The 24,771-nt window shown below is 39.8% G+C and overlaps 1 protein-coding gene and 1 long non-coding RNA gene across 6 annotated transcripts in view; one reads left to right on the forward strand and one right to left on the reverse strand.

Annotated features, from left to right (window-relative positions):
- ALDH1A2 (aldehyde dehydrogenase 1 family member A2) overlaps nucleotides 1-24,771 on the forward strand; it is a 67,716-nt gene that overhangs the window by 41,812 nt on the left and 1,133 nt on the right. For all 5 annotated transcript variants that reach the window (XM_071755087.1, XM_071755088.1, XM_071755089.1 and 2 more), the window contains 9 exons: nucleotides 218-347; nucleotides 5,244-5,305; nucleotides 8,045-8,173; nucleotides 8,306-8,419; nucleotides 16,466-16,568; nucleotides 18,963-19,147; nucleotides 19,797-19,961; nucleotides 20,412-20,569; nucleotides 21,291-21,365. In XM_071755087.1, coding sequence (XP_071611188.1) covers nucleotides 218-347; nucleotides 5,244-5,305; nucleotides 8,045-8,173; nucleotides 8,306-8,419; nucleotides 16,466-16,568; nucleotides 18,963-19,147; nucleotides 19,797-19,961; nucleotides 20,412-20,569; nucleotides 21,291-21,365 — 1,121 coding nt within the window. The remainder of the gene's footprint in view (nucleotides 1-217; nucleotides 348-5,243; nucleotides 5,306-8,044; nucleotides 8,174-8,305; nucleotides 8,420-16,465; nucleotides 16,569-18,962; nucleotides 19,148-19,796; nucleotides 19,962-20,411; nucleotides 20,570-21,290; nucleotides 21,366-24,771) is intronic.
- Nucleotides 11,000-13,571, reverse strand: LOC139801157 (uncharacterized). Its single transcript, XR_011728085.1, has 2 exons — nucleotides 11,964-13,571; nucleotides 11,000-11,084 (listed from the first exon to the last, which is right to left on the reverse strand). It is a non-coding gene; the product is annotated as an uncharacterized lncRNA (long non-coding RNA).

Here is a 24,771-nt window from a genome sequence, read left to right on the forward strand (position 1 = left end):
AATACTTGAGAAGGAAACTGATTGGTTTTTTTAAGAAAAATTCCTTTTGTCAGGTTTGCAAAAAAAAAAGTAACAAGAGGATATTTGTTCTGAACCTTCTGGGTTAAGAGAAAAATCTTTGTCATGACTGAAGAGCTGTTGAGATAGCAAATGCTTCAGTACAATAGTCTAAAAATGCTACTGTGCTTATATCTCTTAACTTTTTCTTGTCCTCTAGACTATGGAATCACTGAACAGTGGGAAACCTTTCTTGCAAGCTTTCTATGTAGATCTTCAGGGAGTCATAAAAACCCTGAGGTATTACGCTGGTTGGGCCGACAAAATCCACGGAATGACCATTCCTGTAGGTAAGGGGGAGTTAAAGCACAAGTATGCACCTACACATTCTCATGGCCAACTGGCTTAATAACTCACAGCTTCATGAGGGGTAGAAGAGAACCTTGTTTTGATCTTACACAGTGTGTAATATGTTGTTGAAGAAGGTATTTTAAAGCCAGCATGGGCTGGACTATCTGTCCTGCTATAGTTCTGCCCTACGTGCACACCCCAAAAAGTGTTTTGTTTCTTTTGCATGTGTCCTTCTAAGAAGGAGGTTGGTCAGTACCCATCTCTAAATATTGTTACACCTATAAAAATGGATGTAGTATAAGCCTGACATGAAAATAGTGTTAGCTGCCTGTTTAAGAAACAGTGTGCTTATATATATAAATACATATACATATTCTTACTGTCTATGCAAATCATTTTACGTGAGGCTAACACTGGATCCAAATTAATTCATACTTTGAGAGAGTTTCTAATCTTACTATGCAGATCCATCCATCCATATCAGATACATTTTGTTATCTATGCTTCCTCAGGTTATTCAGTGGGATGAGTTTTATATTTTATGTATGACATAAATCTTTATGAGTGCATGGAAATGAGTAATTCTGCTAAACTTTTGCTGAAGAGATCTGAAAAGAAAAAATCCTTACCATTATTTTTATTTAACAAGTCTCCCTCCTGCTCCTCCCTCCCAGCTGTTTAACAAACACAGGCTGTTTTTTCTGTTGTGAACATATTCATATGCAGTCTGGACTAAATGTTCCAACTGCTGTAATGATGCAAAATGGCACAATGATTTTACACAGGTGCAGTCATTAAGATGCAGACTCATCTATACCTGCAGAAAGTAAACCTTCAGAAAAACAATAAGGAAAACTAAAATTTATTTTATGGATTATTTTTGGCTTCACTGTGCACACTGCTCATTGCTTGTGTGTGTTTATTACACTTTACTGAAGGAGACCAGGAAGGCACACTCCCAAAGAAATTAATTTTGCTGTTTCCCACCAATTTCCATAGAATTCCATAATGTAACAAGGTATGGGCAGTACACCAGCTTGTTCCTGCACAGGAAAGCACAGAACTATCAGGTAGGCAGGCAGATAAACTGAAAATGTGGCCCTGAGAATTTTCAGGAGGAAAACAGATCATGGAAGTCTTGCTGCAGACTTACTCATCCTGGGGTCTCAGATTCCTGAATTCCCGTGTGTACTGACTGGTGGGAATCACCACTTGTGTATTTTCACCAAAGAAATGACAATAATAGTGTTTCAGGTGTAGTCTCCTGCAAGGATTCTTGAAGATTTCTGCAGTCATTTAGGCTGAGATTCATAAATCCTGGCTTTGCTGCTTGAAGCTCACGTTTAAACATGCAAAAGTGCAGAGCACACCATAAATTCATATATTCAGCAAATTTCCTGTTTCCTAATCCCTTTCTCCCTGGTCAGTGAGTGCCCCCTTCTCACTCTTCAGCCCTGCAGGTACACAGAACTTAGGTCAGTCACCAAAAGGCATTGCTAGATTAAGGAAAATAAATATTCTTTGCTTATTCTTGTTCTCAAGTAGTGTATCAGATGAAAACTGATTTTTTTTCAGCGAGGTGGGCTGTGCTGGGGGAGAGGAAGGCACATTTCAACCTTTGTAAATACAAACTTCAGTGCTAACAAACAGCTATCAGTACTGCAGAGCTGTTAAGTCCATTCACAGATTTTTCAGGGTATCAGTTACTTCTTCCTCTTGGTTAAACACTCCTCTGTGTTCCTCTAGTTTCACACCACAAATTTGTCGTTCTCATAAAGCTATTTTAGAGCAAGGCCAGTCTAAAACAACGATGGTCTTTACATCCACTTACTGTCAGCTCATGAAAAGAAACCAAACAAGACAACAAACCCAAAATAAAACCCCTATTAAATCTCCTTCTCTTTCTGTTCAGTGTGCTGATAAATCTGAAACCTCCCCATCTTTCCTCTGTTTCTGTTGAGGTTTTCCTTTCTTCTAAAATAAGAATAGCCAAGTGATAGACACGTGGAAGAACAGTGCATTTTACAGTCACATTCCTTTTCCTCCCAGACCTGCTAAAACCTTCAGGCTGCCCTTTGCCTGCTACCATGCATAAAACCTTGATGAGTCAAATTAAAACAGAATGAAGCCAGACTAGAAACTGCTAATTTAATAAACTGAATGCAAGCAGAGATGTATCTTTAAATTAATAGATAATATGATAGTGCTTAAAGAAGCAGTCAGGCTGTCCTCAGCCTCTGCTGGCTGTGTCCTGGTGTATGAGGCTTGTGGCTGTGTTATGATTGTTATGCAAATAAAATATCCAGGACAGAGTCTCCTGATGGAAATCTGAGCAAACACATCTGGGGAAGGTATTGCTGTCCCAAAGTGAGATGCCTGAATAAACGAGGCTTTCTTTCTGATTAAATTAAATAATAGAAATATTTGGTCCAGGTGCTAAGCAGCTGCAAATTAATCTGACTCTATTAATATCAGTGAGGACTGCAGAATGCCAGTTTACATCAGCTATGGATATTTAAAAAGAAACCACATAACTTTAAAGGAAAATCTTTAGATTGGATGTGGGACCAGACTGTCAGATTCCTCTCAGACAATGTTCTTCTGGCTGCCAGCTAACAGTAGGGTAGGAATAGCAATCACCAGCAATGGCATTTTAAAATAATAAGTTTCATTAGCATTACCTGCTAAAAATTACTTATCTTAAAGTTCTAAAACATTTTAACCGTCTCCTATTTAATTTCTGAGCACAGAAGAGCTTTCCATGCTCACTGTTCAGAAAAAGTGATTCACTTCATCAATCTTGAGTTATTTTGCCATGGTAACAGCTTATTTTACACTGTGGACAAGGTGGCTCTTAAGAGACATCTTTGGCCTAACCAGAGACATCTGAAGCTCCTGAATAACTCGAAGCCACATATGTTCACAAATACATTGTTAGAAAGCAACCTCAAAAATCCCATCTTAACAGTAAGTCTGTGGATGATCAGCTTTGGAAGGAGGTGTCAAAAAGGGCAGCTGTCTAGAGTCTAGTGGAAGAAAGCAGGGCAAGCAGCTCTGCATGGGAGGTACTGCTCCACAGAAAGAACATCCTGCCTACACTGGGCAGAATTAACCACCATTTGTCTGACTTGGCAAGTGGGTGCAGGGTATCTATAACTTTGTTATGAAGCATGCAGCCATGTGGCAGTGATTATGCAGTGACAAGCTAAAGTCAGACAGTGCTAACGTAACCGTGTTACTGTTACGTTGTCACCATCCTTCTGGCTGAGAATCCACCTCTCACAGTGCCATCAAGTACAAGCTGGTATTTTTAGCTGATTCCTCAGGGTGCTTCTTGAGCACTTAGACAGTTTGCCTATGTATACTTCTCTTGTGTTTTAACTTTTACTTTACTTTTGTCTGGGCTGATGAGTATTCCTATATTCTGTGAACCACCACTAGTATCTGTGAAAGGCAACCTGGAATAGCAAACTGAGCTCAACCTGTGAAGCCAATATTCTCATCTCCACTGGGAACTTGTTAAGCAGCTATAGATCAAAATGGTGCAATGACATTTTGTCAGTGCAGAGCAAACTGACTGATAAATATTTTCTTCCTCCTTTTCCTCATGTGAATCTCTTCTCTCTCTCTCTCTTCCTCCTCTATTTCCTCTGTTCTGTCCCTTGTCTTGGTTCCAGACTACTGTTACTTTTCTCATAATTATTCTGCATCTGGCCTCCAGCTGATGTATTAGCCACTCTAGCTCAGCTTTCTACAAAGCAAACCATGTTAAGTAGATGTACAGAAATAAGCAGGCCTGAAAAGAAGTTCTTTCTAATAAAACTCAAGTCTTTACTTAAACCAAGAAGCTTTATGGATTAACTCATTTATTGATACCAGATGTATTGTACATCTGCCAGATGCATAGGACATACAGCAGGTTACCAAAATGTGCTCTCCATTGAGAAGTCAGCTCTTTCCCAGTACTGAACAAGGTTGGCTGCAGATCTGGGCACAGATGCCCATATGTCCCCAGACTGTGTGAAGGGAAGCACAGATCCCTGCACTGGACACTGACAGTGGGAGCAAAGGCACTGTGATCTCCTGTCCTCTTACTCCCCTCCTCTGCTGATCATTTCATATTGTGGTAAAGCATCTCCTGTGATGGAGGCAACCCTCAAGTTTTTCATCATTTCCAAGTTTCCAGTGACTTGGTCCCTTCATTTGTTTATTTACCTCTGCCTTGCCCAAAAAGTTTTTGAAAACTTTTCTTATTCTAGAAGTCAGCTGTCAGAGCATGGCTATATGATGACCCCTGTATTCTCCTTAGTGTTGTCTTCTGCAGTCACAGTCCTCCCCTCTTCAGGTCTACAGACTGTGGTGCATCATTTCATTACTTCAAACTGCCTGTGTCTTCAATGGAAGATGAGGGGGGGGTCTATTGATGAGGGGGATGATCTCTATAAGATGAGGGGGAATCAATCTCTATTATCCCAAATCTCCTACTATGTACACACACCTTTGTGTGGCTCTGTTCCAGTCATGCCTTTCAGGAAACTGCCTTTGTGACTTTTCATTGACTTCTTTAACTCTGAAATCAGCAAAAGCCAGCGAGTGTCTTCCTTGCTACTGCCCTTTTTCTGTGTGTGGTACAGCCTGCTCTCTTTCCCAAGGAACAGAGCAGATTGCTTTCTGATGGGAGGATGCCTGCTTCCTTTGTTCTACAAAAAGAACAATTAGGTTGCTCCTGAGCCTAGGTTTCCCATGCTGGCTCATGAAATAACATTTCCATGACTTCTTTATTTCTTTTACTGCCATCAAAGGCTGATCCTTAGAGCTTTTCTCCCCCCTTTATTTTTTTTTTTGTTCTGCCAAGTCAAACTGCACTTGAGAGTAACCATGCTCATCTGTTTCAGATGGAGATTATCTTACGTTTACAAGACACGAACCCATTGGAGTGTGTGGACAGATCATCCCTGTGAGTATCTCTACTAGCACTTTCTATTTATTTTCATTTGAACCAACTCTCTTTAAAGACACATAAAACATGGTCCTGAGCTATGTGTGTTTTCCATTACGAAAAAAGCTGAGCTCATATTGTTGACATATCTTTAACAGCCTCCCTGCAAATGCTTATTTGAACATGCTAATAGGGTTTAGGCTCTGTTATTAGGAGTTAAGTTCTCAAGTCATAGAATTCTCATGATTAAAACAAGCAAAGCAAAACACAGTGCTAATATGCTGTCGGTGGTTATGGATGTTCACACAACTTATGGAAAATTGATGCTTTGCTGTGGTAGTCTTTTTATTTATTTAGTTTTTACTGCGATTTAACAGGCTCCTCAGTTCTGGGAGAATGTAATGCATTTTAATTCCATTCTTTCCTGCTCTTTCTTTTACAAGGCTGGGGCAGAAAAGGAAACTCCAGGAGACATATCATTACAATTAACATTGTGTAGCTAATAAAAGACAAGAAATGTTTGTTTTATTTGTTACGAGAGAAAAACATAGCATTTCATCAAATCTAATGCTCCCCCTACACCTCAGTACACATCCTTAATGTGCTCTTGCAGCACACTGCATGGGAATTCCACTGAGAAGATAACTTTTTCACAAGAGCCAGTTTCTGCCTTTGGCAGAAGTTTCAATGGAAGGCTCACATATAGCTATTAAAATACTGTGTGGAAGCTTTTTTTCCTTGACAAAGCACTGGGGAACTAATCAGGGCATTCTCTGAAATTTTTGTTGATGTTGTTTTTTTATTTTATTCATGTTAACCACAAAACCACTAAACAGCAACATGCAGAAATTCCATTAAAAGAGGAGCAGCCAGAAGAGATGACTTAAACAATGTTAAAGCCCTTTTTCCTTGTTTATATTTGTTGTTATTTCAGATCTTTGTTAAGGGGTGGCTGTTGTGTTTGGCACTGGGTAGAAACGCAGAGAAACATGCTAAAAGCACAGAAAGCCTGTGGCTACACCCATCCTGCAGACACACACTTTCCAAACTTGACTTGCAAGTGGTCCTTATGAAGGAATGAACCCACAGCTCTATCCCCTTTTCTTCAGCTAAGCCCGTGGATAAGCATTTGCAAAATGACAGCCCCACACAGCTAACCCTAAATTTGCTGGACATCCCTTAGGCTTCTCTCATTGAGCTTAACTGAGAGATCTGCTGAAGGGACTTGACCACGAGCTGAAGATCATGCCAAAGGCAGGAGTTAGATTAGATTTGTAAAACTCCTTTTTCAGGGTACCCAGCCACGTACCATACTTGCTCATTTCCCACCAAGCCTGTTCTCCAAGACTTCCACATGGCTGTTACACACTTCTATTCCAGCACTGCTGCTACTCTGTTTGTTACAGATTTCCTCCACTGCTACCAGTCAGAGCACAGCCTCTTGGCCACTGCATGCACTTAGCCATTCCACTAGCAAATATGTTATTACAAAAATAAAATTAAACAGCAAGCCTAATACTAAACTCCTCGTCCTCTTTCACATCCTACCTTCCATCAAAACATAGGCTCTTTGGCAGCTTTGTAGCATAAACAGGGCTATATACAACCCTATAAAACTTGTCAGAGCTCTCCCTGCAATACCATTAGAAGTGCAGGCTGTCAGCACACTGCTGGCCCTAGAGCTCCCCTCCCAGGTTTATATACTGGAGACAGAATTAAAACATCACTTTGTCTCCAGAGTTTATAAACAACCCAGGGAGTAAAAAATTGGGTGTTCAGTGAAGGAAAGACAGTTGTGTATTTTTTCAAGCTAGCCAGGGGCTAGAGAGATGTCCACAAGAGTGGCAGCTGATATGCATCAAGCAATAACGTGTTCTGGCCAGTGGCTGGCTCTTTGTGACTGATATTTTCTATTTTCTTCCCAAAGGATATTATTATATGCATTTATAAGAGTGAGTGTGCAAGCACAGCTATTTTATTACTCTGGCATTTCCACTGAAATCAGCAGGACCATCCACTTAACCTGTTAGGATCAGGCCTTGAGGCAGAAAGGCTTGGTACTCTTTATCCACAACTTGTCTGTGCATCAGACTAACGTAATAAACTACATCTGCTGCTGCAGTTAAATTAAGTTGAAATTAATGAAGATACAAGATTTTGTATCAGCAAAGAGTGTTTCTCAACTTGGTTTTGCTGTCCTTTTAACATCTTCCATATAAATTCCTCAGGAAGAAGTTTTCAAGAAAATGAAATGCTTTGACTGAGCATTGACGTTTATGGGGTTTTTTTTGTAATCCCGTCAATTAAGGATTATATAATTTGGATTATAAATTTTATATCTTAAGACGTATTCAAGGATAGGAAATTTTGAATCCAGAAATCCTTTAGCATGAACGGTTCTTTCCAAATATATCAGAAGCAGGAACTATTTGTCATGGGGAAACTAAAAGTGCCAATTGCACAACAGTAATCGAAATAAAAAGTTTTGACTACAAAAAATTAACAGATAACAGAAGATTCTTTTATGAAGACTGCGGGTGGGGGCTGTATTTCTTTGAACAGAAGAGAAAGAACTAAAAGGTCACTCTTGTCGCTTTCTTAATGGCAGTAATTTAAAAAAAAAAAATCCTTGCTTTGTGCTGGAAAAGATTTATGTCGAGGATCAGCCTGAGAAAAGTGAGGTAGCAGCTTGACATCTTGAAAACAAAACAGCACTGCAATATTTCTCCAGCTATCAACTTTTATTTTTTCCTACAGTGGAACTTCCCCCTGCTGATGTTTGCATGGAAGATTGCTCCAGCTCTGTGCTGTGGCAATACAGTAGTTATTAAACCAGCAGAACAAACACCACTCAGTGCTCTCTATATGGGAGCCCTCATCAAGGAGGTAAGAATAATTGACATGTGCAATGTCTCTGTCTCTCCTTGTGGGGAAGGAACTATCAGCACATGCCTGCTTTTACATGCTCTGTCAGTTTTCATAAATCATGCTTCCCTTCATTCATTCCTATTTTGACAGGCTGGATTTCCACCAGGAGTTGTGAATATTTTGCCAGGATTTGGTCCAATTGTTGGTGCTGCCATAGCATCTCACGTTGGCATCGATAAAATTGCTTTTACTGGATCCACTGAGGTAAGAGGATTTCTGGATGTGTTACTCTAAGATGTGAGTAAATACTTGGGAGGATGCTACTTGTCTCTCTGTCACTGAGGAAAAGCACCACAGCTGAGTAAGAGTGGTTGCTGGTCTGTCCTTCCCCCTGACACTGCAGTACTTCCAAGGCAGAAATGGCTCCTTCCTCCAGCCCCTGCTGTGCTCGGCACCTCAGCACAGGAGATTTGCCTGGAAAAATATTGCTGGGATTTCCTGTGGGCTTATGAGGATGTGAATCACATGCAAGTAGGCAGAACATCCCCTGTATATCACAGCACGTATAAACGCTGCTTTAGCATCCATAATCTGTGTGTCTTGGCATACTTGGGGAAGAGGGGAGAGGAAGGGGGCAAGTTGGGGCATCATCTTTGATGCTGTGTTCAAGTGTATTGAGGATGAGTAGAAGGATTAAAAAGGAAGGAGTGCAGGAAGACAGGGAGGTTGTCCAAGGTGTCTGTTCTGAAAATGATGGCAAAAAGCTGGCCAGAAGATGAAGGGAGACAGTTGTCTCCTGGATGCCAAAATGTCTTACGATGCAGATGTTACAGAGGACGTTCAGCCCGAAGAAGAAGGCTGTAATCTACAGAAAGAGTAACAAATCCCTCAAAACTCAGATCACGTCTTGCTCTCAAATATGTGCAAAGCTGGCTGTTATCAGGGTTGGGGTGGGGATGATAGAGCTACTCCAGACTGAAGTCACAGGAGAAGGGGCCTTATCTCATTGTCTGAAGGCAGGCAGAAAGGAATCTCAGTGGGAGTTTCAGGGCTGGTTATATTTAGAGAGTGTTAAACCCAGCCTTTTTCAATTCAAAATCTGACAAACTATTGTATGCAGGGAGCTAAAGCCCAGGGATCCAGCCTCAACTTGATAAGCTTGACTCCCACTCGTGGCAGTGGGAGGCTTTATGCATCCCAGGGATATTGCTCTTCACAGTGAGTCAGTTTGGTTTTGATCTGAGTCAATAAATTCAAGCAGCCCTGCTAGGTATGTGTGGATATCTCCCTGGTGGGCAGGGAGATTATTATTATTTCAAATAATAATTTATTTTAATTATTTCAAATTAATTATTCTGGTGGGATTATCCTGTAACTGAGTTTGGAAGTCCCCATCCATGAGCCTAAGTCACCAGTAGAGTGTACCTGCAGCCACATGCCTCATTTGCACATACACAGCTGTTTGGCAATTATATGCCTGCATGTGATTTTTTTTTAATGGCAATTTTATATCATAATATATACAGGTTACATTCTAAATCAGTCGTAACATCAGATTTCAGATTATTCTGTGGAATTACTCTGGTCAGTACATCTCCTGCAACCAATTTATATTAGCATGCTGGAATATTCAAAACTTTAATCTGAGCTGATTACCCCCCATAAATTAAGTTGGAACAATTGTTTTCATAAAGATATGTGGTCTCTGTTTAAGATAAATATTCTATTATACAGGATGTTGCACTGTTTGGAGGAGGAAAAATACAGATGGGTTAGGTTTCAAAGTTGTCTTTTGTAGCCAAAATAAATTTTTATTGTAGTTCCAGACAGCTTTAGTTTTAATAGGCGTTTAAACTCAAAAGCTGTGGGTTTTATACTAACTCAGTGCCTACCTTTAAAAGCCTTACTAATAGGAAGTGAAAAGCATTACAGAGATGAAAAAGCAGTTCTCTAAGAACCTAAAGCAAGAACAGATGGAACATTTTAATGCAGAGTTAGTGTAAACTATTCCATATTGTTTTTGATTTCCTGTAACACTGAATTTTTGTAACAGCAAGTCAACATTGTAACTTTTTAAACACAACGCTGTGATAGGAGCTGTACTATAGAGTCTTTGACTTCTCCAGAGTAGATTTCGATTTCTAACTAAATAATAATGGAAATATTTTGTCTCTCCAGTCTTGTCTGAGACATGTCAACTGTACACTCCAGTGACATGGATTCCCGATAGCCATCAGCTATATAAACACCATGACATTAACTTCCATTCCCCCATTTCTCCCAGGTGCTGGTTAAGGCACTGAATACTTCCCAGCTTGAGCAAGTAAATGTTAAAACCTATCCGTACAAAAGCAAAGTTTAAATGTCCAAAGAAAAGATTTTTCTCAGGTTTTCACCATTCAGTTCTTTTGGAAAAAAATATAAATTCTTTACCTTTGAAATATATACTTACAGCTAATGGAAACTCCCCATTTGCCTTTAAAAATCTCAAAACCCAGGCTATTGTCATCTATTTCATGTGAAGTCTGTTGGTTTTTGTTTTTTTTTTTTTACAAGGCAGAAAATAGGCTGCTCTTCTTACAGAAAATGTAATGCTAATGCTTTCCAAAATTTGTAGAATGTATTGCATTGAAATATCAGCCAAAAGGCCAAGTTCATGACCTTAACTCAAGAGAGACTGACACAGCCACACCAAAGATCCATCCAGCCTAGCACCTTATCTTGCAACATGACCAGTAACAGATGCTTACAGAAGAAGAGAGCACGTGTAGAGTGATCCTTTCCTTGCTGTAGCCTTCACAGCTTCTGGCAATCAACAATTTAATGACTTCCTGAGCCCAAAGGTGCATGTGGACAATTGTATTTAATAGCAATATTAGACCAGTAACCTCTTGAAACTCCTCACCATTTTGAGGCCTCAATTCCACACCTATGTAATGAAAACACATAAATGACTTCTAATTTATTCTACTGATTTCTCATTTATTACACTGATCCAGTTTGCACTGCTTTTCTTTTCTGTTTCTTACATTGTGTAGTTCTTTGAAAATCACTTTAAGTATCACTACTTATTTTTCACACACTCCTCCTCCCAAGAATATGTGAAAAATCATACAGGGCTCCTTTTCTGTGGCACCCTCGTGTTTGATTCCACTTCTCTTCCTCTTTTCTTCTTATCTCTCCTTTTATGGGTTAGCTCACAGACACTGACAGAGCAGGCTGCCAGCTCTTTCATCCCCTGGTGAAACACCCTCCCGTGGATCACATCCTCTCCCAGTGCCCTCCTACATCCCAAAATTTCTCCCTCTGCAGCTCATTAAGAATGGCTCTGCAGACCCCCAGCAGCCTATGAATTTGACAACTGTCACACTGAAAGAAAACCACAGCAAATATGAAAGCAAACCTAAAAATACTGTGCCACCCTAGATCCCAGCAGCTTCCTTAGCTTCTCTCCTTGCTTTGGTTTGTATCTTCAGCACCTTGTTTGGTATGGGCATTTTAACAAAATTGTTTATTTTTACTGTGTTGTTTTAATGAACCAGGGCTAATCTATGATCCTCCTTAATGACAGCAATCTCCTCTCAGGCTTCACTGACACTTTTTTTTTTTTCTTCTTCCACAATCAGATGAAACTTAAACTGCCAAAACCAATCTTTCTTCCAGCCAATCTGACCATGTCAACACTTGCTTCTATCCCTTTCCTACCTTCCCTTGAAAGCCCATCATGAATTTAAATATCTCATTACATATTACTGTATTTCTCCTTGATCCTTCTGGTTCCTAGTTGTCAGGAGAAACTCTTACTCACCAGAATCCTTGGAATGTTTCTTTTAAAAAACCTCAGCTATTGCCCACACTTTTCCAGTTGTTCTCAGTCCATTCCTTTCCCTTTTACTCTGCTCCTCTCTGCCTCAGCTGTTCCATGTATTCCTGTCTATTTGAGTTCCTATTAAAAAATTACTACCGAGAATTTAATGGAAATAAAAATAATTTATATTTTCTGAGCTTAAGAGCAGATTCAAACCCAGGCTGTCTGGCTTACCAGGGGTCAGCTGCTGGGCTATGTGTGATCCATTTGAGCACAAACTGCATACCCATAAATTCATGGAGCAGTTGGGTGCAGTATGTTTTCAGTTTAAGATTAGAGATTATTACAGAGAGCAAGAAGTCATACATTTTAAAATATGTGCATTTAAAGCTCTGGATGGATTATAAATTGTATTTTACTTGTTGCAAAAGTTTAATGAGTTCTAGTAACTTCTGTTCAAAAACAAATGTGTTACTTGGGCTTACAATTCTCTCCAGTTGTTAAACACTCTCAAGATGAGAATTGGAGATAGCACACAAAACATTTGAAGCCCTGGCCAACAAGAAATGTATCCTAAGTGGCTGCTTTCCACTTTGTTCAAACTAGGACCCATTAAAATGCAGACAGATTAAAGATAGGATTCAGGTTCATGCAGTTCTGTCGAGTAACCCAAATAAATATCCAACAAATTGGTTTGGATGCCTGTGTAAACAAAAGGTCTATAAACAACTGCAATAAACCCCAGCAAAAGAGTCTGCATTTTGCTTGGCAGAATGTTTTCTTTATGCACTTAGATTAACAAACCATGATCTCATCATTAGTCAACAAGATACTAGAGAGACCATCAAAGCAAACTACAGGAGAGTGGAGATTGATTCATGCCAAACAAATGTTTGTAGCTAACAGCTGTATTACCACTGATTCTAATTTACTCAGCAGGATTCTCCTTTCATTTCCCAAGTGAGATGAATGTCACAATGCATGATGTAGACAGAATGTCTACCTACTGCATGAACAATGATTTGTGTCAGCTCTCCTGGATCACATGATCTCTTGCTGCTTTTGGATCTCATTAAGAGCTTGTACCTCCTGAATGAAAAATTTCCCTTCCTCAATGGTTTTGGTAGAATTTAGGGAGCTGTTCTTGGACAAATGCTATGCCTCTTTACATATAAAAGACAGAAAGGACTTGCTCTCCTAAAAATGAAACAAACAAGGGGGTGTGTCAGCCCTGTAAAAGTTAACAAGACTTTAGCCATGAACTTCTATGGGGCCAGAATTTAACCCACGTTAAAAATGACCCATTTATGTCTTGGGATTCTCTCCAGGAATGTTGCCAGGAAGAGGCAAACCCACCTGGACCAGCTATACAAAAGTTATGACAAACCTTGGAGGTTTGCTTTTGACTCATGACATTCCCACTGCTTTAATAGTAACAGGCAAACCCACCTGTACCACTTAAAAACAGTAATCCATGTCTGAAAACAGAAAATTGGGAGAATATGAAAGGCAAGAGACTCTGTAGCAAGTATTTCAACTGCGACTGCATAAGCCTCCTCTTGAAAGAGACATTAAAATTCCAAACACAGAAGGCATAAATAGGCAACAATCAAATAAATAAATAGGCAACAATCAAATGTTCAATATCATGAGACACTCTCAGTGCCACAGTCCAGAACCAGGTCCTTCCAGGACTACTCTCCAAATAGCTTTTTTGCATAGGAGTGCTGCAAAATAAGACTTTAATCTTTTTTGTTGTTACTGTTCTGAATAATGAACTGTTCTCTTTGAGATGGGCCAAATTACATCTGCCTCACCCTCCGTGGAGCTTACAAGGTTATGGTACTTCACGAGCTATCCAGGGATACTTCTGATATCAATCTTGAAGCCTATTCAAAACAAGGATGGGGAGTCAGGGCTTTCTCTGCCAACATTCCTGCTGAATAATCGCACAGCTCCATTATCTGTGGGGGAGTCCTCTCTTCCAGGATTCTCTTGCAAGGCTGCACTGCCTATTGGGAGCTCACAGATAGAGCTGAGAGACACCACAGGAAGCATGTACTGAGAGACCATACAGATTGCAGCACTATCACTTATCCCTTTCATGCTGTCTTTCTCCATAAAGAGGGGGTTGCTCACAAAAGGCTGCCTTTGGCACTAAATAATCACAGTGCTGGTGCCTTCCCTAAGACTTTCCTCAACCTGGGAGTGCACAGGGCACAACAGGAGCACAGCAAACAAAAATGCTGAGCAGCATGAGCCCAACCATCCTGATGTCTATGCTGATTTCTAATGGGAAGGACACGGTGAAGCTGTCTGTTAAGTTTATACTTGGAAAATCCACAACCACCTCCCTGTATTAACACCACTCTGGACCACACTTTCCAAATTAACACCACTGTCTCCAGGCCCTCTGGACTGTAATATTTGCCATATACATAATATTTGGACTTGCATACTTGCCAGTCACTCATTTGCATAGAATCCTTTAAAAATCTTTAATTACATGGACAAAAGAGTTTTGACATTCAGGTGGCAGAATGGAAGGCAGAAAGAAGATGGACTGGGCACAGTGGGCTTCCTTCATCTGCTCTGGTCTTTCTGAATTTTTGTGGGGAAATAAATAGGTGGTTATTGTTCTTTGAGTGAGGGAGGTTCAGGGCAGTGAGGGTGTGAATGGCATGGGCTGGCACTGGCTATAAACACAGCACTCTCATTGGTTTCCAGCACACATTTTCAGCACAGTTTTGAAAGACTGGAATTTCCAGATGATGTGCTCAACGTATGTGGTGGGGGTGGAGGGCAGAAAGGGTCCTTCTTTTTCATGTTCACTTCTGGCTGTCAGTCAAACATAGCAATAAAATCAGCTCCAATTAAGGGGATATGCAAGGAATTCCATGATAATGTCAACACTCCATCAATACAGAAGTAAAGAAAAGAAGCTAATTTTACTTTTTTTTTTTTTTAAAGAAATAAGCTCAGTCACACTCAACTGTGGATATCACCAGATAAACAGTTAATCACAAAGGTACATGAAGTGGTTGACAATTCCTTCATTATCCTGTGGGGTTTTTGCTTTGTTTTTTCTGTGGGGGCCCTGGTTTCTGTTTCATTTGCTTTCTGATTACTCCAGTGCTGACTTAACTTTCTCCAGCAGACTGCCTTCAGTTCACTTAGAGGCTCAGCTTCTCATCCATTAACCCCTTACTGCAAGGAATCTTGCTCACCTCATCTTGGAAACAGAAAATAGCTAAAGAGCTGTATATATACTATGAGGAGAAAAAAAAGTCAAGGTCTGGACTCACTCCTGTCTCACTTCACATCTAACTTTCCATGTGACCTTAAAACATGTCCCAGTTAAAAAATTGCATTTATCAAGATTCTTAAGTTTCTCAATATTCTATAGATACTTTTAATCCTGTGTTTTACCATGGAGGGGCCTAAATTTACCTGTGGTTACCTCCTTAGCTGCACAATGTGCACTGTTATACTGCAACAGTACAACATCTGATCTATTTTGGATTCATTGATCTGAGGAGGGGAGAATTTCCAGGAAGCACAGCTGCTTCTCTAACTGTCCTGATGTGGAAACACATCCAAAATGTAGTTGTTAGATTGCTGTTCCATTGAATCCACTCTCATGTTCCTTGCAGATCTGCAGTTTGTGGCTTCTCCAACCACAGCACTGCTTTCTGCTCCAGCAGAAATCTACAAAGACATTTTGGGGGTGCTTTTTACCTCCTCAACCTATAATAAGATTACCTGTGGTGCATCTGAGGGTCAGGTCTGGGATGGTGCTTTTGTAACTTCTTGCTCTTCTTTGTATCCTGCTATGGTGCTGTTAGTCCTGCAGAAAAGTCTGATAATTTCAACAGAATTTGACAAATATGTCAATTTCACGGTCAAATTACTTAAACCTTTGGGCACTGAAAATGGGATTTTGAGGAAAAAATCCCCTCCTACAAACAGGTTGGCTGGCAGTTTGGTAACTGGAAGTATTAAGAGTGAAATAAATTCTAAAAGCAGTGGCCATCTGGGGTCACTAACACCTGGGCTGTATGAAGTATGATACCAGTTATTACTAGTGAATAGTAGGAAGCTCAATACATACTCAGAGATTAGATCTAATTTTTTCCATGCAAAGTGGTGTCACTAAACCTCTTAATAATAGTATCTAAAACTTGTGGCCATACCACTAGTTTGGATGGAACTAATTCCAGTTACAGCAAGTTCAGATTTTTAGTTCTACCCTCCCAGAGCACCCTTTAAGAAAGGCCTGAGCCATTTTAGCATAGATACAGAGATGAAGGGTACAAACACTTTGTGCTCTGCCTTATCCCCTCTCAATTTGCAGGAAAAAACCTGGTAAATTGTCCACTGCTGTTTGGACTGAAGAACCTGGTGGTTTCTGTAAAGCTCTGTTCCAGTGACAGCCAACACTGACTGTTCAAGTGTGCTGTACAAATACATTCCCTGTAAAACGTGTCCCCATTTCCTTTCAGGTTGGGAAGCTGATCCAAGAAGCAGCTGGAAGAAGTAATTTGAAGAGAGTTACACTGGAGCTGGGTGGGAAAAGCCCAAACATTATTTTTGCAGATGCTGATTGTAAGTCAGCACTTCCGTATTTTTCTTAAAAACATATTTATGTGGTGTCTTTGTTTATTTTAGGGCACATCTCTCATACAAAGTGAATATAACTGAATCTAATTGTACTTTTTAATCTCACAGAAGCAGCATAAGGTGATTTTTTTTTTTAATAACAAGCCAACATTTGGATCCACAAAATTGTACAGAAGAAAGCAAAAAAACCTTACAACCAGGCATATAAAAATGGTGTTATTCAGAGTCGTGGTTCCATACATCCTAAACTCTGATTTACTGCTTTAAATCAGAAAAATCTGTGGGTTTTTTGTTTCACATCAATTAGAAAAAAGGGAGAGCTTTAATTTACACTCAGGTTTCTAATCTAATCAGTTCAGTATTTTTTTGTTAAGATGTTTTAATAGTAGCTTTAAATTGAGGCTATTCAATTTTTTAAATCTGCACAATTGAAGAATTGTGTATTGAAATATCTTCATTGCCACTGTCAGCGGGGAGCTGAAGATTTTGGCAGCTGGATGATGCTGTGCAGCTGAGATTTTTGGCACCTGAGAAGGTACAGGAAAGCCATTTAGAGCAGGATAAAAACACAAATTAGAAGTTGATGCTTTAATGATCAGCAGTGAAATAGTTAAAAACAGTGATATCTAAATTGTCAGCAGGAGGTTTTGAAGTTAACACTCCATTAAGATGAATGGGACAGTTCACACCTTTCTTGGAGCTATTGTTTCAGGCTTGGTGCAGGCACACTGTACTCCCAATGCATATTCTGAGAACTTGGTAACCCAAACAGACATGCAAGGATTTGGTCTTTTAATTTAAAAGTTGAAAGGGAATAGAAGAATGATTTTTAATAGCACAAACTACAAGATTTGGTTACAATCCTGTATTCGTTTTCAAAACTTACCAGTGACTGAGAGACTGGGGGAAGCTTGGGAACTTTCAGGAGCTTCTCTACATAGAAATGTAAATGTTTTACTGAGCTGGGGAGGCAATTACAGCCACAATCATCCTGGCAAGCTAAAGAGACTCCTGTCAGCCAAAGCCAAAGGCAGATGTTACAGCCTTCTACCCCAATAACTCATCTTCATCTCCCACCAGAAACCACCACATCTCAAATGTCCCTATCTACTGACTCAGACTGGGTCACCTGAACACTTCTGGTAGAACAATATATGCTGGGGCCCTTCCACGGGGGCAAAACCACTGCTTCTACCTGCAACACAGAGCTGGAGCTTATATGGTACTTGCTGTATCTGCCAAATAAGGTTGAGGATGGCAGGAGGGGAATAACCAGGTACAGAGGGCAGCACAGCCTTCTTCAGGACTGTCTGTTCCACAGTGCATCAGACCAAAGCTCTCTGGTCTGCCCTTAATAATCACAACCACCAGAACCTGACCTGAGGTTCAGGCTTTGAAGCCCTGATATATACAAACAGTAGACAATTTGCTCACCCATCCAAAGGAGCTGTTTGTAGTGTTTGAGGAACACAATGTGCCAAAAATTCAGCAGAAATGATGACAAAGCTCTTGAAAGTTTAGTGCACAAAAACACCAGAGTGAGTGGTTTGAGCTCACAGTGAAAAACCTGTATTAACAGTAAGAAACAGAAGATAATCAATTATGTCCACTAAAGGCTTTTGGTTTTCATGGAGCTGCCAGGGAAAACCTGAACATGATCCAGAGAACACCCTATATAATTTTTTTTCCAATTCTCACACATGCAGTCTTAAACCAAGTGCAGACTTGGAATCACAAATTTACCCCTCCTCTCCTGACCCCAGCCATACAGACTTTTATGAGATGGGGCACACTACAAAACCCTCTTATTAGTGTCTCTTCAGAGTTTTAGTTATTAAATTACAAGTTGCTGGCATGTAATTACCAGTAACACTGGTGAAGTCATTATTGCACATCCTACTCCTGTGCTAAAGCACTGTCCACTTAATTTTTGAAGTGGGATATTAAACAATATTCTGTGGCTTGTGTCACAAGGGATGTATTACCTACAGACCCTTCTTTACCCAGATAATGCCTGAAGTCCCAAGCTGTCCTTTGCAATTTACTAATTCTGAAACAGTTGTAATGCTCCTTATATCCCTCCAGTATGGCTGTCTCCAGGATGGAATAAATGGGGGGAAAAAAGTCAACGTTAGGTAGGTTTAAAAACTCTGAATTTTCACAGGGATTATGACACAAAATAAATCACTTTCCCTTATGACATGACACAACATTGGTATGTTTTGATTTTTTTGTTGTTTGTTGTTGTTTTAACCAAATCCTACTTCTGCTTCCAAGTTTCTGGAAAATGGCACAATTTAATAGACACAACACTGATGCAGCAGCAGATGAGTCTATTGTATTGCAGAGCAACATATGCTGTCTTGGTTTTTTTTTTAGTGGACTATGCTGTGGAACAAGCTCATCAAGGGGTCTTCTTCAACCAAGGTCAGTGCTGCACTGCAGGCTCACGGATTTATGTGGAAGAATCAATCTATGAAGAATTTGTCAGAAGAAGTGTAGAACGTGCTAAGAGGAGAGTTGTGGGGAGTCCTTTTGACCCAACTACAGAACAAGGCCCACAGGTAAAGTACTTTGGCTCTACAGCCTAGAAGTGTTTAAAATGCTAGGACAGAGGTCAGTCAGTGCATACCCATTCACAGTTCAGATGTGTTTCTTGTTAAATAAAAACTCTCATCTTCAATGCCAGTACGTTTGCCTCTCAGCTTTAACAGCAAGATTCTGATCTTCATTGCCCAAGATACAACTGTAAACTCTGAGAAGCTCATAAAAGTCTCTATGGGCACTTACTTATCAAGAATTATCCATATATAACTATTTACTGGGCTTGTAGAACACTGGAGAGGCAGGAATTCTAAGCAAAAGATGGGTAGAACTAGAAATATGTCGTTAGAAAATGTTTTTGCCACTTAAAACCAGCTGGTCTTACACCATTTTCAGGAAGTTAACCTGCAATAAAAAAATAATGATTTGCTTGCTTTGTGTTTATAAACCAGATTTCTTAGAAAGAATGTGGGCTGAGTCTCAAACATAAGGGGGCTGAGCCCCAGACTACAGCCAGCAGCTACGTGGAGATCTTTGGCATCTTCAGCTCCAAGAACATTGACTATAGGCAGGAGGGTGCTCACTGGGACAGGGATTGCCTGAAAAAACAATTCTGACTGCATTGTCAAATGCTCATCTGGAAGTCAAACAGCTTCTTCTCTGTTTCAGATCGACAAAAAACAATACAACAAGATCTTGGAACTGATTCAGAGTGGCATTACTGAAGGAGCAAAACTTGAATGTGGGGGTAAAGGGCTAGGGAGAAAAGGCTTCTTCATTGAACCCACGGTGTTCTCCAATGTAACAGATGACATGAGGATTGCCAAGGAGGAGGTACTCACACACACCTGCAAGCTTATGTCTTAAACATTTTTTTTTTCTCCTTTTGTTTTCTTCCTGAGAGAAAAGCTTTGGAGTAAAAATTAATACTGTCTTTAACAAAAACAAACAATGAACTAAAGAAAAGGAAAAAAATCTTTTCAGAATTTATGCACACAGCATTTGATTACAGCAGTTGGGTAAAGAAGCTCAATTTTTGTCACTGGCTGTAAAGTCTTGACCTCAACGTAGAGAGAAGGGAAGAATGGATGAGTTCCACCAAGCAACTGCTTTTGGGAAATTCATGCAGTTTTACAGACAACTGTTATCACTGTTAAATGCTGCTGTGGGAATTAGCAAAGAGTACAGTCGGGGAGAAAGTACAATTTAAAAAGCAGAATAAATCAGGAGTAAAATGCCTCTGACTGGGCTGGTTTTTTAATTAATAATTAATCTCTGTTGCAGATTTTTGGGCCTGTTCAAGAAATACTGAGATTTAAAACCATGGATGAAGTCATAGAGAGAGCCAACAATTCTGATTTTGGGCTGGTAGCTGCTGTCTTTACAAATGACATAAACAAGGCCCTGACAGTCTCTTCAGCAATGCAGGCTGGGACAGTTTGGTAAGACAGAAGTTATCACACTCCTACTCACTATTATTATGGCACCTTGGTTTTGCACCCTGTGTCTGAAAAATGTTTGTCTAGACAATCCCATTGGAGAATCCTAACCAAAATACAGAACAACTGTAGGGAAGTGTTGTGACTGTTGCTGCTTACTGTGGATGAATGCTGCTGAAAATCCAAGTGCTTTGCTTCCCACTAGCACAGTGTTACAGAAAACAGAGCACAAAATGATCCCTTCTGGGGAGCCCAGGGATCCCATGAGGTTTCTGCTAAAGGAACAGTTGTGTACTTTCTACAGCATTAAGGAACTGGGGAGACGCCTCTCTAGGTCATTTCTGGAGTCCAGTGGCTTGCAAATGGGTACATGAGCCTGGCTCAGCTGAAGAGCCACAAGAAGTCAGGGAGACAAAGGACAAATCCAGATCTAATAGCTCTGTGCTATAAAGTGGCACTGAGGTTTCTCAGCAGATGAACAATTCATTACTGAAGCTGCATCCAAGTGTTTGGTGCTGTCCCCACAGGCAAAATTCCACTCTCCTTATGAGGAAGGATCAGAATATTGTTTTTGTGGCATAAATCCTTCATTTCTTTTCAACATGAGGCAAATTTGTTAGTATAAAGATGTACACTGTCCTTAGCTCCACAAGTTTCACCCTCTCCCAGAGTTGTCCCAGAAGTCTGACAGTGCAGCTGGACTTAATGCTTTTTCCTGTTACAGGATAAATTGCTACAATGCCTTAAATGCCCAGAGTCCTTTTGGAGGATTCAAGATGTCTGGCAATGGGAGAGAGATGTGAGTATTACACTGTTGTCTTCTAAACTGTTTTCAGCTCTACAGCTTAATAAATATGAGTGAATCCTTCCATGCTAATTAAGATCAGGAAATATTCCCAGTATTCCCATCTGAGGATCAGGACATAATATGACTGATATTCATAGTCAGATCTAAATGCAATTGGTTCATGTGGTAAGACCATCTTTTCCTCTTTTTTTTTTTTTTTTTTTTTTTTTCTTCCTTTTTTTGACATAGCTGATTGAGTTACTGGAACTCCTTTCTCATTCTGAATTGAAATGAAAATTTATAAATATTTTTCTGAACTTGTAGCCTGGGTTTTCTGAGAGTTCTTCTTAGCCATATAAACCAGCACTTTTGCAGGAAGATTGTCTTTTTGGTACTGCTGTGTTGGTGTATTTCTTTGCTGAATATTTTGCCTCTCTTACTATTTTTTCCTTTCTTTATTTTTTTCCTGCATTTATTAGTATGGGTGCATCTGAATTTTATTAGAATGTTATCTGTCTCTTCCAGATTTATAAACAATGTTAAATGAAATCAGGCCTAAAGAAGGAAAATCACCTTCCATTACAAAGCTTTCTGTCTTTTACTCCATTTAGAACTAAGTGCCAAATGTTTTGAAATGGAGCTCCGTGCTCAAATACTGTCCCATGTACCTAATTTAAAGTCTCCCCAGTTTTAATTCTCATTACAATCACAAGGAAGTTTAGCAATTGCATCAGCCCCAGATTGGTTACTCATACAAAGGATTCAATTAATTTCTGTGCAGGAGGCATGTGCACCAGATCTGTCTCACCTAAGCTCTCAAAATAGCTTATGGCTAATGGGAAACTCAGCAGTAAAACTAAAGTAAGGTCAAACTCTTTAAAACTTTAAATATGTGGAAGTATACAACTTGATCTATAAAATAAGCTCTATATAGTCTGAAATATTTTTCCTCATTAGGGAGTACCTTGAATAACACATTCATACTATTCTCCACATTCATGAGTTATGAGGTGATCTCACACTGGCATAAATATGTCAGCTCATCTAACTCTTATCATTGTGAAAATATTCTAAAACTACTAAACTTGATAGAGCACAGGAGTAACTTGACACCCAGGAGTGACCCCTTTGACTTCAGGGAGGCTAATTGTGCAAGCAAAATATTCACATATTGATATCACAGAGGTTTTGAAAGGAGAGGGAACCAGGCAGCACCCCAGCTCCCATGGAAAAAACATAGCAGTTGCACACTTGATTCCCATCTACAGCTTTGAAAATTTTAATCATAAAAAATAAATGTTTGGAATGGCAATAATCTCTCAGAAAGATGCCTGAAAACCTATTCACAAATAATCATTCTACTCCTTTCAGAACCTCTTTGATCAGATATCACCTTCTAATTCACCTTCTATTAATATCTGCATACTTTTTATTAAAATGTCACAATTTCTTAAATCACTATTTTTAAGGGATACATTTTACAGCATTAGTAATTTGAGTCAGGCAAGTAAAGAACACATAAACACAAAAAATAAAGTGCCCATGCATGTGTGTGTCATTGCTAATGTTATGTTACAGCCAGATCCTAACTGTGCTCTCTGTGCTAGAATTGTGTTATAAAGAGGGATATTTTTACATTTCCACTTCATCAGAGCTTCTTTTCACTACTGGAGTGGTGTAAAATTTAACTCCTGTAACTAAAAATCATGCGACTCATCCCAGATTACCACATGTGGCTGTTTTATATTAAACAGAGTCCCCCAAAATTCAGGTTTCTGTCCAAATGTCTTCAAGGGAAGGAGGTGCCATTCTAGTTCAGAACTATCCTTTAACATCACAGGAATTATTTCTGTCTGGATAGCTCTGAGCTACAGCAGTCCATAGTAGCATTCCCAAAGAAGTGCAATGAGGAGAACAGCTTGGAGTTATAATTCTTTTCCTTTTATATTTGCTCTTGGACTTTGAGAGAGGAGAGAGTATGCAAGAGAGTGTGCAATACTTCTTTTTGAAGAGCAATTTGTTCCCCTTGATAGTCACACAACCAAGGGACAGCATAACACACACTTCACCCATGGGCTCCTTCCTTTTCACTGACATAACCTGCAATCCAAGATGCCCCAAAGTGTCCATAGAACAGGGTGTTACTGCTCCCTACTTCCCTGCATTGGGCTGTGGGAACAAGTGAGCCCTTTAATTGAACACACACTGAGTCTTCTGCTCTGAATGCCCAGAATAACCCATCTTCCCCTTCAGCAAGAGCAACTTCTGAACTTTGGAAAAATACTTGACCTAGCATTTACCACTGTTGTCCACTTCCAAACTTTCACCAGGAAAAAAACATGTAAGGCCCTGAAGCTTTGAGCTGAAAAAACAGACAAGAAACTGATCTAATCTTATTTGCCAGACTGAGATAAGAAAGAAATTGGCAGTTGTAACATGTACCAAGACACTGGATACTCTGCTGGCGAGGTTATCTATTGACTTGCAAAAATGTGTCCAACAGGTGTCTGGAGCCAAGCCACAGCCCTCCTGAATCAAGCAGAAACTTTCACACAGAGACTTCCTGGCATTAGTTACTGGGCTCCCCCATCTCCCAGTGACAGCTTCCACTAAACCAAAACAGTTCTGTGGCTCAGCTAAGTCTGATCAGCAGCTGAAGTTTTTGGTCATTCTTTGGATACAATCTACCACTTTCTACTGGTATCTGGGGTGGGACAGCCCAATTCACTGCCAGCTTTCCATGTCTCAAAAAGTCTTTACTAAAATATTACTTACATTGTAGTTAGACTCTGGTAAATCTTAAAATGCCCATTGAATCACCAGTATGAGTTACTTATCAACCACTACATTGTATAAGACTTCCTAAACCAACAGGCACATCAGAAAGTTTTGAAAAAATGCAGGTGGAGTGAAGTGGGCTGGTAAAAACTGCTGTTCCAGCTCAAAGGAACTAACTTTCCAAGGAGGGTTGCAGGAGTTCCTGCCCCAGTGTGATAGTTTTTATAAAATATACAGTTTAGAGTTAAATACAAAGTAGGCTACGCAGTGCTGGGGACAGACAGAAGGGTTTCATTGCTTTGAACATGAGCCACTTGCTCCATTCTGAAAGCAGAGGGAAGGCAATGTCAAATAGGAAACATGCTAACATGATATGCATGTCAGCATTTTTTTTTTTTTAATAAGTAAGAGAGTGGTATTGTATGTGTTTGAGGGGTGTGGATAAGAATTTAACCAACAAATGAATGTCTGTAAGAGCTGGTGCAAAAAAATCCTCATATGAGTTCATGCAGTAGAGAGAATCTACTTCCAGAGTGAGACTGGACCTGGTTTGAGGTAGAGATACTGTTTGCTTTACATACACAGCACCCGAAAAACACAGCAGGAGTTAATTAATAACTTGATTAGAACACACTCAAGA

This window comes from Heliangelus exortis, chromosome 11, assembly GCF_036169615.1.
Source record: "Heliangelus exortis chromosome 11, bHelExo1.hap1, whole genome shotgun sequence".
Taxonomy (NCBI): Eukaryota; Metazoa; Chordata; class Aves; order Apodiformes; family Trochilidae; genus Heliangelus; species Heliangelus exortis.